We start from the raw sequence: 18,140 nt of genomic DNA, 5'->3' as shown, positions 1-18,140 counted from the left end.
TACCAACATGCCTTCCTTGCGACTTAAATATTCTCTAGGACATTGTACACATTTGACAAACGGGCTGCTGTTAAAAGCAGAAAACCCCAGCTGAATGTGTGCTCTTGGCTGTGGGGAGACGGTGGTTAATGTTTGATAAATCCTGGAAATTCAACTCTGGGCAGTGATCATGATGTGGCACCTCTTGGTCTATGGGACATTGGCTCTAACATATACGCGATAAAAAAGGCCGAAAGGGGGCAAGTGAGACTTGTGATCTGTGTGAAGCAGGATGGTGAGCCAGGCCAAGAAGATGCAAAAGCAATCTAAAAACAAGTGCAATTAAGCAAATTACAGAGCACGTCTTACTGCTAAGAAAGGTCAGAATTGGTATGGATTTGGGATGCGTAGCTTAATTATTACACAGACAAATGTTATTTTTAATTGACTCTTTAAAATGAGGTAAGCATATTTTTCTTCAGTCAGTGGGTGTTTAAAGTGTAGTCCCAGGACTTCGGCATCAGCTGACACCTGTAGCTCGTTAGAAAGACAAACTTTTGGACCCTGTGCCAGACTTTCTATTCAAAACTCTGGGGGCGGGATAGTGATCTGTCTGTTCTATGAAGACCTCTAGGTGATTCAGATCCATGCTAAATTCCAGATAAGACTTTTCCTAAAAACCACTGTCTCTATCTCCAGAATATACTCTTCTAAATCTAAGATTACTTGATGAGAGTTTTTGTATTTTATAATATTCACATAAGTCATTTAGAGACAGTCAAATATTCTGATGAAAGACACGTTACATCCATCTACTTCTATGAATTCTACATGGACTCCTCTGCCCTTTCTATTCTTTTTAGTTTTCACCATTAAACTGAGTAGTGTATGTATTGGCTCTTCCATCTCTGGAAACTTTAAGAAATATGTCTTAGAGATATAATATTTTATGGTATTCCAAGTATTGAATGTATATGTATAATCTATATGTAATGTCTGCAGCATTGTCTATTCTATCAGTAATTGAGAAAGGAAATGGTAGTCTCTTAATGTCTTGGATAAAATGAAGGGGTTAAACTTGATTTCTGGAATCCCTTACATTTCTTAAGATCTATGAATTCCAAAATTGCTGGATATTTCTCTTTCCAATACTCTAAGAATCTTTGTGAACATCGACTGTCTGCTGGTATTTGTACTTTAGGCTATTTGAGGGCTCCTGTATAGGTAAAGACTTTGCCTGAGAAATGGACATAGTAACAGATGCTACCTGTTCCACTAATGGTAGTAAATTGTTAGGTTCTTGGTATATAAATTGTAGTTTTGGGTTTGTAGCCTGGCACTTGATCCAGTGAGCCACATCAGCCAGGGCTAAGAACTGTATTTTTTACCCTATCAAAAGATATAATTCAGATTCATAATGTAATTTTATATGTAGTATCATATTCATCAAACACCCCACAATTTAACTCTAATTTTATTCTCCACTAATACTCAGCACAGGCCTTTGACTCTAGCTAGAGTAGGGTTTTTGTTTGTTTGTTTGATTTTTAGATTTTATGTATTTATTTTCAGAGAGTGGTGAGGGGAGGGATAAAGAGAGGGAGAGGCACACTGATGTGCGAACAATACATTGATCAGTTACCTCTAGTGCACCCCCTACTGGATACCTAGCTTGCAACCCAGGCATGTGCCCTGACCAGGAATCAAACTGGCAGCCTTTCAGTTCGAAGGCCTGCACTCAGTCCACTGAGGCACACCAGCCAGGGCTGGGCCAGTTTTTCATTGTCATGCGAACATGTCTTATTTGTAAGCACCTTTTATCCTTGGTCTACATATTTTCTTTTTGTCTAGAGTTCCTTCCTTTCTGCTACCAAACTGATAAAATAAGATGGACTCAGATACCACCTCCTCTGTCCCTATACTGTTTTTTAAAAGACTTTATTTATTTATTTTTAGAGGTGGGGAAAGGGAGAGAGAAAGAGAGGGAGAGAAACATTGGCCCACAACCCAGGTATGGGCCCTGACTGGGAATTGAACCTGTGACCTTTCAGTTTGCAGGCCAGTGCTCAATCCACTGAGCCACACCAGCCAGGGTATTTGTTCCTATTTTTTTTAAATATCTTTTACAGAGAGGGGAAGGGAAGGAGAAAGAGTGGGAGAGAAACATCAATGTGTGGTTGCCTGTCATGTGTCACCTACTGGGGACCTGGCCTATAACCCAGGCATGTGCTCTGACTGGGAATCGAACCAGCGACCCTTTGCTTCACAGGCCCGTGCTCAATCCACTGAGCTACACCAACCAGGGCTGTTCCTATTTTTAAATATATTTTATTGATTATGCTATTACAGTTGTCCCATTCCTCCTCTTCATTCCCCTCCCACCCACATTCCCCCACTTTAGTTCATGTCCATGTGTCATAAGTTCTTTAGCTTCTACATTTCCCATACTATCCTTGCCTTCCCCCTATCTGTTTTATACCTACCATCTATGCTACTTATTCTCTGTACCTTCCCCCCCTTTCCCCCTCCCACTCCCCTGTTGCTAATCCTCCATGTGATCTCCATTTCTGTGGTTCTGTTCATGTTCTAGTCATTTGCTTAGTTTCCTTTTTTTTAGGTGTGGTTATTAATAATTGTGAGTTTGCTGTCATTTTACTATACATGTTTTTATCTTCTTTTTCTTAGATAAGTTATTTTAACATTTCATATAATAAAGGTCCCTATGTTTTTTAACACAATGCTTCTCATCATCTGAGAACAGGGTTAATATCTATCTTTCTTTTCATTGCTGTACCCCTAGTACCTAGAATGACTACCTGTCATGTAGGTGATGCTTAATATATGTTTATTAGAGATATTCATAAAAATATCCTGGATTATTGTTCTTACTGTGTACCTAGCACATAATACATGCTCAGTTAATGCCTGAGTGCTTTTCAATCGATTTTTTAAAGCCTCAATTTTCCTGCCTCTTACTGGCTATAGCATTATTTAATATCTGAAAAAATGCTTTGGACTATCTTAATTAAAAGATGCTATTCAAATTGCAGTATGAATATTCCTCTCATCAAATTGGCAAAACCCCTCAAATATTCTTGGGTCATCTATGATCATCATTCTTTTAACATCCTCACCATGTTGTAGGTAGGATTCAGCATATTTTTGACAGATGCTGTGTAAATGAAGGGCTGAGTGGACCTCATTTTAAGGTACTTTGGACTTATAAAGCAATGAATACTGAGTTAGCTTTATGCTCTCACTTTCTTTCTTTTCCTGTATGATTGAGATAAACTAAGTTGTAATTGTCGTGACGACTGGTGCCTGATTTGACTGCTCTTCCCCAGAAAGTCTCAATTTTTGGCTTCCTCCGAGCACTGCCTGGGATGCAGTCAGCCCTCCATCCCAAGTGCAGGGGCCCACCCAGCCTCCTTCTGGCACGGAAGGCAGCGGCTGCTCTGCCACCTTCTCTTCAGATAAGCACGGCTTACAAATGCTATCTTTAGAGGTGATGAGTTTTTGTTTGGATAGAATTATGACTAGTATAAAGCCCACACATGCTAACAAGCCACAGAGTGCAAAATAATTATTGAAAGCAATTTGAGAGAAAAGTGGAAAATCATCTGAGGCAAAAACAAAATTGTTCCCAAAGGTTTGGTCCCATTTTTTTGCTGTTAGATTGAACCTTGAGCCTTGGTTTTCTGCTGCCAGGTCACCTAAGCACTGATGACACTATTCTTTTCTTCGGCTTTTGGAAATTTACTCTTTCTATTAAACCTTTCTACCCGGCTTTTTGACATTTTATTCAAAGTTGGCCATTGAAGATACACCATGTACCAACCTTACCTTTTAGTGGATAATCAAGTAAAGATTTGCATTTTGGTTGTTTCCTGGTTTTGCATCAACAGCATTTGGCAGCACTGAATGTTACTTCTTTATGTTCATCCCTGCTCATTAAGGTAAACTTTTCTATAGATAAATAATCATATCCATCTGGGAGGAATCATATGCTCTGCTCATTGCCTCAAGGGTGTACACATGAGGTAATATGTCATATGTATTATGTTCCATGTATAGTGACTAACTCAAGTCATGTCATATTCAAGGCTACAGATGTGCCCTGCTTAGATGCTTAAATGTAGCTAATTAAAAACCTGGAGCTAATTTAAAACCAATGGTACTATCTACTCACCATAAATTTGTTCTAATAGTACTGCCAAATGCCAAGGAGAATATGCACAATACACAAGTAATAAAGTATACCTGACGGGTCTTAATTTTTTTTTTCTTAAAGAACAACAGAGAAAGAGAATAGAGTTAATTTCTGTAATGCAAAGGGGGTAACAGATACATTCGAATGGTACCACAAAGTATAAATGTAATATAGGATTTGGAGGGGTGTGCTTGTAAGCAGAGAAGCAGCGGAACTCATGCACTCCTCCGGCCTCTGCACAGTTCCACGGCGTTGGCTGGGCATAGGTATTCTGCATGCAGCATGGCCAAGGTCCCAGCAGTTGGGAGCCTGCCTTAGTTAGCTGGTTGGGTATGTAAGCAAGCACTCCAAGAGTGAAAATGAGACCTGCCCTTACATTAAGTTATGTAGTCATAGGTTAGTTGAAGAGGCTCTAGTGAACATTGTTTCTTAACTAACAAGAAATATGGCTAGGGCTCTTCAGATTAGGCAACATGCAAGTTGAAGGCTAAGGTCTGTATTCCGAGGGTGCTAGGAACTGCCTTGCATGCCTAGAATATTGACGTCAGACAAAGGTCATATCTCTCCAGAAGCTGATTTAAATCACCCAAGCTACTGCTAAGCTACTGAAAGAGGGAAGGCAATCAGCCTCCTGGTTATTCTTATTTTTTTTTCAGTTTCCATTTGGTCAGGAAGTTACCTAACTCCTCATCTTTATACAACTTAAAGTTCCATTTCTAGAGAACCAATAATTCTAACATTTTAAATGGTCCCAAGTACCATTGCTAATTGAATCTGAACATTGCTAATTGAAACTTTGAAAATAAACGCATTAACCTGGAGCTATAATCTACAGATAATTAAATTTCTTTTTTGTGTGTGTATATGGAAAAAAGGTAATGATAACACTATTGAAAACTAAACCAGGACATTTCAGTATGGTAACATAAGATTATCTTTGTCCCATAGATATAGCTTCCTCATGTATAGTTTTTCCATATATATTTTTCCATATATGTAGTTATATGTGGAGAAATAAATATATAAAATATTTCCACTCTTTGGGAAAAGGGAGATATTGGCATTGGAAAAAGAAATCTGAAGCGTAAAACGAGAGGCCACAATGCATTCCTAAAGGGAAAACACATTTGAGTGTCGGTCTGTACAAGGAGACAGCTCTACTGTCCCTTTGAAAGTCTCTGAAGTCTCTCGAGTAGTGGTTCTCGGACAAGCACAATCATTGTCACCTGGAAACTGACGAGAAATGTCAATTCTTGGGCCCGATTTCAGACCCACTGAATCAGAGACTCTGGAGGTGGGACCCAGCAACCTGTAGTTTTTAAAAGATTTTATTTTTAGAGAGAGGGAAAGGGAGGGGTAAAGAGAGGGAGAGAAACGTTGATGTGAGAGAGAGATACCCAGCAGGGCTGCTGCCAGTATGCATCCCGACTAGGGACGGAACCTGCAAGCCAGGCGTGTGCCCTGACCGGAATCGAACAGGCGACCTTTTGCCTTGTAGGACGACACCCAACCAACCGAGCCACACCTGTCATGGCAGCAACATGTATTTTTAACAAGCTCTTGATTCTAACATAAACTAATGTTTGAGGATCACTGCTCTAAATACATCCCTCCTTCCCTTCTAATAGAGCATTCTGGGAATATAATTTCAATTTTATAACAATGAAAACAATTTGTCCTTATAAAATTAGATTGAGCTTTTTAAAAAATCTGCTTTGAAATTAACCATGTTTTACATTGAGTGACATGAAGGAGATTGTTGTTAGCATTTAAATTACTTTGTGATAGGAGACTCTCATTAATTACTTATGTTCTTGGTAACTGATGCTTTCTTTGTTGAAGAGACCTGTGCTAGCATTAATAAATGCAAACAAAGTGGAAGGTCCTGGGGTTAATGAGACAGTGAAACATTAATCTGTTTTTTCTCAATGTAAAAAGAAGACTCATCAGGTTCACTTTCTATATTTCACATTTATCTTTCCAGGAAGAACAAAGTATGCTAGCTATGGAAGATGAGGGTGCAGTACAACTGCCATTGGAAGGGCATTACAGGTAAAAACATGCAATTTGAGAAATAGAATGTTTTGTTACATATACTCGACTTAAAATTTTTGTACTACAAGAATTCCCCTAGAGCTTTACTGAAGTTGTATTAGAGTAGAAAGAACTGAAACTGGAAATTAGATTAGCCTGTCCCAGTACCAGGTTCTATCACTAACAGCTATGTGACTGGCCAAGTAGCTTAGAATGAAGGGAGGTTGGAAATTATTGTTTCAAGTCTTCTCTTCTCATATTTTAGTGGATATAAAAACTCTTTTTCATATCCTCTGAAAATAGTTCCTGAAGACAAGTCAAGATCCAATTCTGGGCTAAATGAGCTAGGTGTTCACTACATTGACCACAGCTAAATGTTTAAACTCTGAGGGGTGTTGTCTCTAAAAGGCACTTCCAAAGAAGTAATTTATGTTCTGAGTTAAAGGATTCTGTTTTGCCAGTCATTTTGGGAAATGTTTATGTAACTCCAAAATATGTGAATTGTCTTCATGCACAAAGACATAGCAGAAGAAAGCAAACTCCTATAAATTGTAATGAAAAATTTAAAAAGTGTTTGGCCAAAAATTCTATATATGATCTCAAAGTACTCAAGAAAAATATAAGGCAATGCCAATGAAATGGCAGAGGTGACTATTCTCTGAGGAGAAAATTTGTTATAATGTTAAAAAAATAGAGAATCTTCTAGATCTTTAGGCTCTAACTGTAAAATCATATGCCCCAGATTTTAAAAAATGTAATTATGTACCAATTAGGCATGAGAACAAGTGTATAAAGTATTTTATCTTTGTGAAAATAATATTTAAATTTTAAGATCCTTTTGATTGTTTAGTTGAATCAGCATATTAATTGTGTTCTGTAGAAACCTGGTTTCACATGGAACCTGAACTTTCAAAAGGATTATGTGGTTGAATAAGTTTGGAAAATGTCCTATACTGTATTCCGGTCTGGACATTTACACATCACATCGGCATATTAAAAAATCTAAGTAATATTGCATTAAAAAAGTTCACCTGTTTAATCAAGCATTTTCCATACTTGCTTGTTCATGAGACTGCCATGTAGTATCATAAAAAACTGGGTTCCACATAATACTTTCAGGGGAATTACTTGATCTTATGCTTTGAGTTATCAAGTCTGGGTGTTTCAGAGGAATTGAACACTTGTCCAGACTGTATAACAGAAGGGGCCCAAGTTTTGCATCAGACCCTTAATATTTCTCTTAAAAGTTGGATTTGCTGCTCTCTGGTGAGCCAGCTCCAGTGAGGGTCGTGTGAGGTCAACCTAGGATTTCTTTAGAACATATTTTTTTTCACAGCAGAGTATGTTTTCTATGTGTAGTAAGAAGATTGCTATTTTCTTACACAGTGAAACTTTCCTTGACTTGGCTCATGATTTATCTCTGCTGCAGTTTGGTTGTGTTTGTAGCCCCAGAAAAATTTTGGAGCATTATGAATGTGACCTATAACTGGTGCCATTTTAAATGTAAAAAAAGCACCCAACATAGTACAGGTGTTGATGTTACAAGCTCCCCTAGCCATTTGAAAAGACCTTTGCCAAGTACACAGGTTGCCTTCATTTATTCAACCAATATTTACTGAGCAAGTAGGAAGTACCAGGCTCTGGGGGAACAGCAGTGGACCAATGGTCAAGACTGCCTCACGAGGAGCTCCAGGGGCGCAGTTGGTTAGTGCATGGTACTTGTAAGAATCCCTCGTGAAGTTTATAGTTAAGAAGACTAGAGGTAGGGAGAGACAGAAAATTACTGAATGGAAAAGTAAAATAGTATAGTATTTCAGAGGATGAAATATACAGTAAAAACAAGAAGCAAAAAAGAGAAATGAGAGTGCTATGAGGGGATGGAAGTAGAAATTTTAAACAGAGGAATCAGTGAAGTCCTGGGTAGGTGACATCTGAACAAAGGAGGGAAAGGGTTGTGCCATGTGAAGGTGCATTAGTGTAGTCAGGAGGCCACTACATTTTGGTGGAAGAGAAAGAAGCAGGGGTGTACAAGCAGGTGATGCAGTTGGAGGGTCGGGGTGGGAACAGACTTACTGTCTACTTGGCTTTTGCTCTGAGTGAGAATCGCTGCAGAGCGTGAGCAGAGGAGTGAATGATCTGCTGTGCCACCAACATTAGGGGAAGAGGCTAAGCTCTACGTAATACTCTATGAGGCTAATACTCTATGTGACTAGAGTATTTTGTTTAGATTTTTATTTTTCATAAAATTTTAAATAATTGAGAAAGCTATTTGATACTTCTTAATTTTTAATTAGCATAAGTACTATACTATATAAGACTGTCTTGTATTTAGTTCCTATCATTAGATAACTTCAATTACTTATTTAATGTTTATTATTTCATTTTGGGTAAACAATCTAGAGATGATCCATCTGTGATCAATATTTCTGATGAAATGTCAAAGACTGCCTTGTGGAGGAACCTTCTGATTACTGCCGATAACTCAAAAGATAAGGAGTCAAGCTTTCCTTCTAAAAGGTTTGAATTCTAAAATATTGTGAATTTAAACTGATCCCAATCATTTTATGACATGAATCCATTAGCAAAAGTGTAATGACTTTTCATCAAATTTATATCTAAAGTATTTCAGATAATTCTTTTTAAAAGTGGATAAAAATTATAATTATCACATTTGTTGTTATATTTTTTCATCTCCCTTTCAAAGTAAAAGTTCACTCCAAAACGATGACAGTGGGGGGAGTTGGTGCTATAAATGGGTCCCAATGCACGACATCTTTGGACATTTATTTTGGCCTTCTCTTCTGCAGTGGAATTGTATTGTATTTATCGCTCACTTCCCAAGAGCCCTGTTGATGTCTGACCACATTTTGCACTCTCTCGTGTCCTTTTTAAAACTCACATGGCACATGAAATGGTGGTTTTATATTGAGTACATTCCAGTCTCCCACTCAACCATTTGAAAATCTTCCCTAACCTTCTTACCCCCAAATTTTCAGCTCCAGAAAGTTCTATTCATTCTTACTTATCTGTATGAAAACATTACAAACAATCCCTGTAGTTGTGCATGATACTTTTAAATGCATGGAAGAATGTGTCTTTAAATATCAAAAGTCATCATAGGATTTCCAACGGAATTTTCCAGAATTTATAAATAAGAGTTCAAACCATCAGCCTTCTTAGATGCTGATCTAAAGAAAAATCTCCATGTTATGCTAATATTGCTTCTTATTAAAGAGTGGTTGAGGGATTTGGGACAGTGAATAATTATTAATTTCCTTTATTTTCATGACCTTAAATTAACTTTTTCTACTTAATTTTTATATTACATTTTTGTCATAAGCTCCCCTTCCTAATCACTCTAGAAGCTGATTCCCCAAAGGTAAGACTCTCCCTCAAACCTACTCCTTAATTGTGTTTCCTTATGTTAACTGATGTCTTCTAAAACCTGGTCAGCCTTTGTTCTCTGTGTGAGTTTTGGGGAGGCAAAAGACATGCAGAGTCGTGGGCTAAGATCCAGTGTCAGCCTGAGTGTTTATGGCGTTCCTATGACGACTTGGCTCTTTAAAGGGGGTTGAAACTTGAGTAAACTTTCCCCCACATGATTTATACAGATTTGTCCCATGTAAACCAACATACTTCACAGAACTGTATTTAGTAATGACATGGAATTTCTACATTGGAAAGAGGAGATTTATCCCTTGCATTAAAAGACCGCAATGCTGGGCACTTCCATTTATGCACCACCATGCTTCCAAACCTGCAAGCTTTGTCTGCTTCCTGAAAAATGTTTGGAAACATGGGCTGGAAAAAGAGGCTACATTATGCTTAGAGAGTATCTCTTATTGCTGGTTTTTGTCACCCCAAAATGGCATGCTGCTTCAGTGTCATCTCTAACCCCAATAGCATAAACAAGGCAAACACTAGACGTGCGGCATTCACCCCCCGAAACCTGGGGGTTCATTCTCTCTCTCTGTCTCTGTCTCTCTCTGTGTCTGTCCCCGTCCTTCCCTCTGCACCCAACCAGCCTCCTCTGTGAACTACCTCTGACCCTTCAAAGGAGTTTCATATAAATTACTCAGTAGGCTCTCTCAAAGACTTTTGGTTGATGCTTTCTGTCTTCTAACGGGACTTCAAAATCTTTACATATATTTTTGCTTAGCTTGAGCAGAAGTTGTAGTCTATTCTAAAACATGCTGTATCTTCCTTTCCCAAAGATCCCTGCTGCAGTCTGGGAGAGTCGTTTTCACACTGACTCAGTTTTGCTACAAGTCTTGGAAGGAAATCAGAGTTAGGAGAGTGGTAATTTCTCAAACCCTTTGAAATATTGCTTGTGGACCCTTTAATATTAAAAATATGTCATTTCTTTGATTTAAAAAAATGTGAACTCAAAACATTGCCAAGCAGTCATGACAGGGCCTTAGGAAATCAGAGCAAACAAGAGAATCCAGGATAGAAGAAGGTGCTGGGTGTGGGGGACACAGGCAAGCATGGAGGGTGGCCCCAGAGCCTAGCCCCTCCCACCAGGGCAAAACCAAATGCTGCTTTTCCCAGAGTTGCCAGGCACCTTCCCAAGAAACATCGGTCTTGGGTGTCCATTTTATAAAGCATAGCAGTTGCTTGTCTGTTCTGTCTCCACCAATCCATTCACTAAGCTGCGGAGGAGCTTGTCCCCTGTGTAAGGAGCATTGTTGAACTAGGATTAAATTAGACATCCCACAGATGTGGTAGATTCTGCAGTTAGTTCTTAGGTCCCTCTTTCACTTAAGCTGGATAAAATATTCTAAATAATGAAACATGAATGAAATAATGGAGAAAGTATAACTGCTATTCCAAACTCCACTAAAAAAGGTATCCAGGTTTCTGTGTTGGGCATGTAGGCCTTATGCAAGGATGGAAAACCAGGTGTTGGGGGTAGGGAGCCAGATTAGGTCTCAAGGGATACAGATCCTGCTGTCCTGGGCTTTAAGCTTGTTTTTGCCAGTGGGTATAGTCTAGGAGGAACAAAATTTTTATGGTTCCTGGTCATCATACTCCAATGTCCCAACAGATACAAACAGAAAGCTGTGGCTTTGGGAAGGTATTGCCATTATTAGTATTGGTGGTTTTGAGGTTTCTGGAAGCCACACCCTTCCTGTCATTTTCCACTGTTACGAAAATGAGAAACTACCACTAACCAAGATATATTTTTCCACATGGAAACCTACAGATTTTATCACATCTAAAGATTTAAAAAATGAGTAAGCTTTCATTCTACAACAGTTTGAATCTCATGCTAGTGGGAACACAAGTAAAAAAAATAAAACACAAGTGGTTATATCAAAATATAAAGGATGATCTTTAACACTAGACCTGCTTAATGCATATTACTTTGTTCACTAGAGTTAATCTGCTGTCTAAAGTAATCTAGATATGTGTTTTTGCAAACAACTAGGTTTTTCTAGTGAAAAGCATTATTAGACTTTACTGTTTACTTTAAAGAGTACCTAAAATATCACGACACAAAAACTTTCACTTGAACCAAAGAAAACCAGAGACAGAGTCTGCACTAGGGGTCCAGATGATACTGTAAGAAGCGTTCAGCAGTCTGAAATCTTCCACACATTCTCATGACTGACATTTCTTTTGAACCCATAAATGGGACACCCCTCCTGCTCCCTCATGTACCCTCACTCTCACTAACTTCTTCTATCCTGGATTCTCATTCTTGCTTTGATTTGCTAGGCCCTGTCATAACTTTTTGCTTGATATTTTTTATAAGATCTATGTTGGTGTTATTGAAAATAACAGTTTCAAGATTGCTTAGCAGCATGGTTGTGGTGGGTCAGGGTTTGCTGTCTCTTAAAATATTACTTTCTTTAATTTTAAATTGTAACTCCTCAAGGTCAAGGACACTGTCTCATCCATCTTGTATTCCTTGGTCTTTGCAGAATACTATTTAATATAATACATATTACATTAAATATATGATACATGCCATATATATATATGGCACATAATAACAATATATGACAATGCATGTTTATTATAATACATAATAGATATGGCATATAATTAATAAATATATGTTGTTTATTTACTACAATGAAAATTTAGAACCGATAAGCAATGAGAAAATTAGTATAACAAGAAAGAGAGTAATAGCCATATAGTAAGAAAATTCAAGTTGATATTTTTATAGACACTGTAAGGTGGTTATAAAATTTCTGCTTCCTAGTGTGCTGAAATCTAATACCCAAACTACTGTTTTTAAAGAAGAAAAATCCCAGTCATAATCGGTAGTGGTTTTGTAACCAAACACCCAGTATGAACAAAGCGGTCCATCAGGAGGAGGCATGTCTGTGAATCAGGTCGACATTCTAAATCTCTTTGTCCACCCTTGGTGACTAATTGTGCATGAGGAACATGCTCAGTTGTCGAAAGATTATATAGCAGGACATTGTGCACACAGGACTGTGCGTGTGTGGGGGCCAGTGTGTTTTTGTCCCCTCAGTCTCCCACAGACAGGATCTGCTATTCTCTCTTTCCAAAGACAAGAAGAGTTCATTAAAGTTGTGCATACCAGCCTCAGAAGCCTGGCAATCAAACTACAGGCGAACTTGGTCACCTAGTCCAAACTAATTTCCAGACAAGGAAACAAAGTTCCAGTGAACTTAAAAGGCCAGCCAAAGTCAGAGCTCGTTCTTAGCTTCTGGGAAGCGAAGAATTTTGGGCCTGGAATTTTCTGTTCCAGGCCCCTGGCTTCCTTCACTGCCCACTACTGGCCCTTTTCATTGGCTCTGTTTGGCAGACGAGACTAGAGTCAGGTAAAGCCTAAGGAAAAGCTAATTTGGAAGTGGGGCAGCAGACACTTGTCATAGGAAAGAAACTTAAAGTAGAAGAAAGTGAGTCATTTAGATAGAGAAGTTAAAAATACAGAGTTAAGGCTCTCAACACATCATGTGCACACTGTCATCTCTTCTCATGGAAGGAGAGAAGAGAAGGGAGAAAAGTTGCTTCACTCTGACCTGTAAGTAGTGTGTGCTGAGAAGTGTGGCAGGCATAAACCTGAGCGCCATCGACGCTCACTCACACCAGCTCTCAGCACTGGCAGCGTGCCACCAATGGCAGAAGCTCCGACACTTCTTACCTGATGGTGCCGGGTGGTGGTGACAACTGAGAAGGGCTGTTTCTAGCTTGAATTGGAGGAAAAACAATTTAAAAAACACACTCTCAGAATGTGTCTAAGTTATTGACCACTATAAAAGCTGCACAGGAGGCCCTGTGGAAAAGAGGGTTTCAACTGTCACTTTACGACTTGGAGAAGGTTATAAAGCCCAGGATTTCCCCACCAGCAACTATTTCATAAGTTTACATTAAGGGCAAAAGTTAGCAGTATCAATGCCTGGGTAGTCTGAGCTCAGGGCCTCAGGGGGTGCCAGCAACAGAGTGGGACACAGAGCAGCTCAGATACGGGGGGCTCTGCCCTGGGCTGGGACTGGTGAAGGGGGGGTGGGCACTCTGCCCTTCTGGGAGCACATGCATTTGGTGTGAGCTTCGTGCATAGGAGTGCATTGTTTGAATTTTACATAAAAACTGTCAACATGAAAGTAGGAGAAATAAATGATACTGAACAAAAAGAAGATAAAAATGGGAGAGTCACGTCACCAGCTTGCTTGTTAATAGAATTAAGTGAAGAATAGATAAAATGGAAGCCACTTGAGACAGAGTTTATGCTGGAAGGGGTGAGGTGAGACATTGCTCCCGTGCTGGACAGGGTTCGTCTGTGAAGAAGCAGCAGAGGGGTCTGGTGGGCAGCGTGCAGGGTGACCGCCTCCTTCCAGACCTGCAGAGGTGTGTCTCCTACTGACCAGGCGCAGTTCTCCCCGAGAACCAGGATCCAGTCCAAGCACCAAGGATGGGCCACTTGCAGCAGAGCCCAGAAATAGCTTCGTGACATCTCGGTTGTGTCATTTATAGAGTCAGTACTATCTTAAGACAAGGCATGACTGGAGTTTTCACTAATCAGCAGTGATTCACTTGCCCAGATGAAAACCATGGTATTAATCTTGCATGCTTTTGGAACTGTTTTAAAAATGTCTGTTTTTTTGAAATTCTCCCTTTCTGCAATTCTTGGTCTCTATCTCACTGAGCACAGAGGATTTTAATTGTTGCTGCCTATTTCTGTACGCTTTGCAGCATGAAAAAGCAATGCGTAGGGTCCCTTGTGCTGCTTTGGGGTCGGTGGGTTTTGTGTCTGAGCAAACAGATCTTACAGTATACATGCTGGATTTCAGTCATGAACGTCTCCTTTTTCTCCCCCTCTGTAGCACTGAAAGGCGAAAAGAGAAGAAAGCTGATTCACAGGAAGGTGTTGACAGGGAGACTTGTCTATGACTTGATCTTCAATTTATTTTTTACAAATATATGAGAAGAGTGCCACAATTATTAATAAAACTGCTTTGATCGTGTATTGTAAATTCGCTCTGTCCTCCCAAACCCACCTTCACACTGTAAGTAGCGCACTACTTGTTTCCCTTCTGTGTTTAAACTTCTGAGCGTTGCGGCGCCTCGTGAGCATCTACGGTAGCCAGTGCAAGGACCTCTGCGTTGCTTGCGTGTGTGGGGCATTTGGAAACACTGGATTCCCATGGTGACTTTTATGAGAGCAATAGCTTTCTTAAAGAGATAAGTAATATTTACCTAGTTTGTATTTTCTTACTGTAGTGACCTGAAGATACCTGGTAATTTCATTGAGAAGAATTTTGAAGGGTAGTCTTCTTATTTTTTATAGCTTAGCATTAGTGACTTATTTCAAAAGACCCAAATCAAAAATTTAGTTGGAAAGCATTTTCTAATAACTGAATTTATGCACTTGCTTGATTGAATATGATACATTTAATACTTCAGAATTTATATGTAACTAAAACAAATTTGAAAAAATACAGAGACCTATTCACAACTTGTTTAAAAGAATCAGACATTAATGCAAAGAGTCAAGTAGTATTAGCTTAAGATTCAAGTTGTGCTTACATAATCAAATATCAGGCTTGTACTGAAATGCTTTAGAAAACCAAGTTTTGTGAGATTTTCCAGAAACCCTTTATCAGGAATATGCTGTTAAATTTCTCTCCGATTGGCAGCAGATATTTTCCAAAGAAACCTATTATATAGATACACACACGTACTCGTGGAATACCAATGGTGAGTCACTGCACACGAAACCCCACTCCTGTGCAGTTGCTCTGCTGCTAAACGCCGTGCGCTGCTGACGCTGCTCCACGTCACCTTCAGATGTTAGACTGACGGGCCTCGCGTTGACATTTTTTTCTGTAAAGCTCTTTTCCACTTTTTAATTAAATGCACGTTGTAAAAAAATAATCATTTAAATGAAAGTTTTAGATTCTGTTTGAAAAGCTTCTGTAGATATTTCAGTTCATTTGAAATCATCTTTACTAAGCTTATCCAGAGAAGGAAAAGTCAAGAATTTTTGAGCATTACTAAAAATACAGTGTTTCTTTTGTTTTAGGTGAATGTGAAGTTAACAAAGACTGTGTCTCATAGTACACTTGTTTCCTAATAACAATCAGTGATCATCAACATTACAATCCTCAGTGTCCAGTTTCATAATCATTCAAATTCCTGTCCTGAAAGCTGTTAATTACATATTCTGTGTATAAGTGTGTGTGAAAAGTGAGCAACAACAGCAATGAAAAACAAATGCTCTTGTGATTAAGCTTATGAGGGAAATAAAGCTATCACAAAGCCTTTATTAGGTTCAACATTTTGATACCTTCTGAAAAAATTTCCATTACAATCTCTTAAGGAGCCATTTATTTTATGGAACATAAGCCTAAAAATATAAGAAGAATATGCAGTTAATAAAGTCTGTGTTTATAAATGCCAAGGGGAAAATACAGAAACTTTCCATTCTAATATGTTGCCTCTGTGTATTTTGTAATACAGATACTATATCATAAACATTCTCATTGTTTTATGATTTAGACTAGTTGTACATGCCAGTCAGTCCCATAAGCAGCTTCTTAGTGTTTTAATATATTAATAACCATTCTATTCAAAATGATCATAGTGAAATAAAACCTTCACATGATCACCTGTTTGTTAAGCAATCATATCCAATGAAATTCTGTATTTCTGAGTATTTTTATAGTCATCTTGTTTTCATGTGAATCTTAATGATAACCCCATGTTAATCCTAATATTTTGAAATTATATAAAATATAGGGAAAATGTAGTGCTATATATTTCCTCCTAATTTAAGATTCCTGGTCAAAATTAGTGACTATCTTGAATGTAATTTATTGCAAAGTAATGTGTAAATGTGACTAGGATATTGTGTTTTTCACAATAAGAAATGTTATGTGGAAATAAATATTTAACCTAACTAATTTTCTTGCACATTTGAAATTGTGACCTGAGTGTTTTGTCTTTTCTACCCTGTAGCATTAATCAGTAAATCAATGTAGAACATTTTGATTGTTCGAACATAATATTTGAATTTAGACACCCGTGATATAAAGAAAACTTGGTAAAGTAGACATTTCAAGAGTATCAATACAGTTTGAACTTTATGAACGGAACATTTTGAGAGCTGTATTAGAATGTACATCTTCCTTTTCCCATAGAGCCATACCGGTCACACAGCATTGCTCACCATGAGCTGTAACAGTGTCCAATGTCACTAGTAAAATTTCGCCTTATTGAAACTTCTTAGTTCTGTTTTTACCCACCATGGCAAAAGCATTTCCTAAAATTGTGTCCTCCCTGTTTATCACAGTAGGTCAGTTGACCCTTATTTTCTTGTCGCCATCTGGCTGTCTGTTGGGGAGATAATTGCATTCAGAACATTCGGGTTAATATTTTTCTATTTACTTGTGAGTTTACTTTGAAATTGGTACCATTTCACAGCTTTTGATATTGGGAAGCTTTTTCCTAGATGTAATCTGAATATCTCCTTAGTGTAGTTTAAATTCATACATAGCCTGATAGAAACTTCCCACTGACAAGCCACAAGTAACTCATACTTCAATGTGATCTCTGGATCTTACAGAATTTTTCTTGCTCTTGAAAGTGTGGCCCAGTTTTTCTTTTATCTTTTTAAATATATCTTATGGATTATGCTATTACAGTTGGCCCATTTTTCTTCCCCTTATTCCCCTCCACCCTGCACCCCCCATCCCACCAGCATCCCTCCACCTTAGTTCATGTCCATGCGTCGTACATATAAGTTCTTTGGCTTCTCCTTTTTCTGTACTATTCTTAACCTCCCCCTGTCTACTTTGTGCCTAACATTTATGCTTCTTATTCCCTGAAACTTTCCCGCCATTCTCCCCTTTCCCCTTTCCCACTGATAACCCTTCATGCGATCTCCACTTCTGTGATTCTCTTCCTGTTCTACTTGTTTACTTAGTTTGTTTTTAGGTTCACTTGTTGATAGATGTGAGTTTGTTATCTGCATTGACACACTTCTTTCTGTTTAACTTTAGCCTGTTTGCTCCTGGGCACTTGACCATTTTATTATTATTGTAAGATTGCTCTCCATATTTTCCAAAATATCTATCTCATATATTCACACAATAGAATGAAGTGACAACCGCTTGAAAATTTTATGAATGTAATTTGGATAATATGATGATTCTCTAAGTACCTGCTTTGAAAGACTACTTGTAATCAGTCCCCTTGAAGAAACCCAACATTCCAGGTTACTGGTAATGCTTTATTTTTGAGATCTCTTTGGGTGTTTTCCTTAGAAAGCTATAGCCTACTGATATAACTGTTACTCCAATTCAGTTGTTATTGATTCATTGGCCCCTATCCTTTGTGCTGGAACTTTGAAAATGGCTCTGCAATGCTAGTTTTTAAGGGCAGGGCAGACAACATAGCTAAGTTGGTGTTATGATTAAAGCAGTGAATAATTCAA

General features: G+C 38.4%; 1 protein-coding gene across 7 annotated transcripts in view; it reads left to right on the top strand.

Moving 5' to 3' along the window:
• Positions 1-17,315, top strand: part of SLC4A10 (solute carrier family 4 member 10) — a 262,715-nt gene extending 245,400 nt beyond the window's left edge. For 3 of the 7 annotated variants that reach the window (XM_037044586.1, XM_037044585.1, XM_037044584.1), the window contains exons 24-26: positions 6,174-6,241; positions 8,624-8,740; positions 14,530-17,315. In XM_037044586.1, coding sequence (XP_036900481.1) covers positions 6,174-6,241; positions 8,624-8,740; positions 14,530-14,596 — 252 coding nt within the window. In that variant the 3' untranslated portion in view covers positions 14,597-17,315. Of the gene's footprint in view, positions 1-6,173; positions 6,242-8,623; positions 8,741-9,563; positions 9,603-14,529 lie in introns of all 7 variants that reach the window. The other 4 variants (XM_037044590.1, XM_037044589.1, XM_037044587.1 and 1 more) reach the window with 3 other exon arrangements.
• The last annotated feature ends 825 nt before the right edge of the window (positions 17,316-18,140 follow it).

Source organism: Sturnira hondurensis, unplaced genomic scaffold (assembly GCF_014824575.4).
Source record: "Sturnira hondurensis isolate 20B ecotype Veracruz unplaced genomic scaffold, ASM1482457v3 Scaffold0004136, whole genome shotgun sequence".
Classification (NCBI taxonomy): domain Eukaryota; kingdom Metazoa; phylum Chordata; class Mammalia; order Chiroptera; family Phyllostomidae; genus Sturnira; species Sturnira hondurensis.
This window is presented reverse-complemented; position numbering and strand designations above follow the sequence as displayed.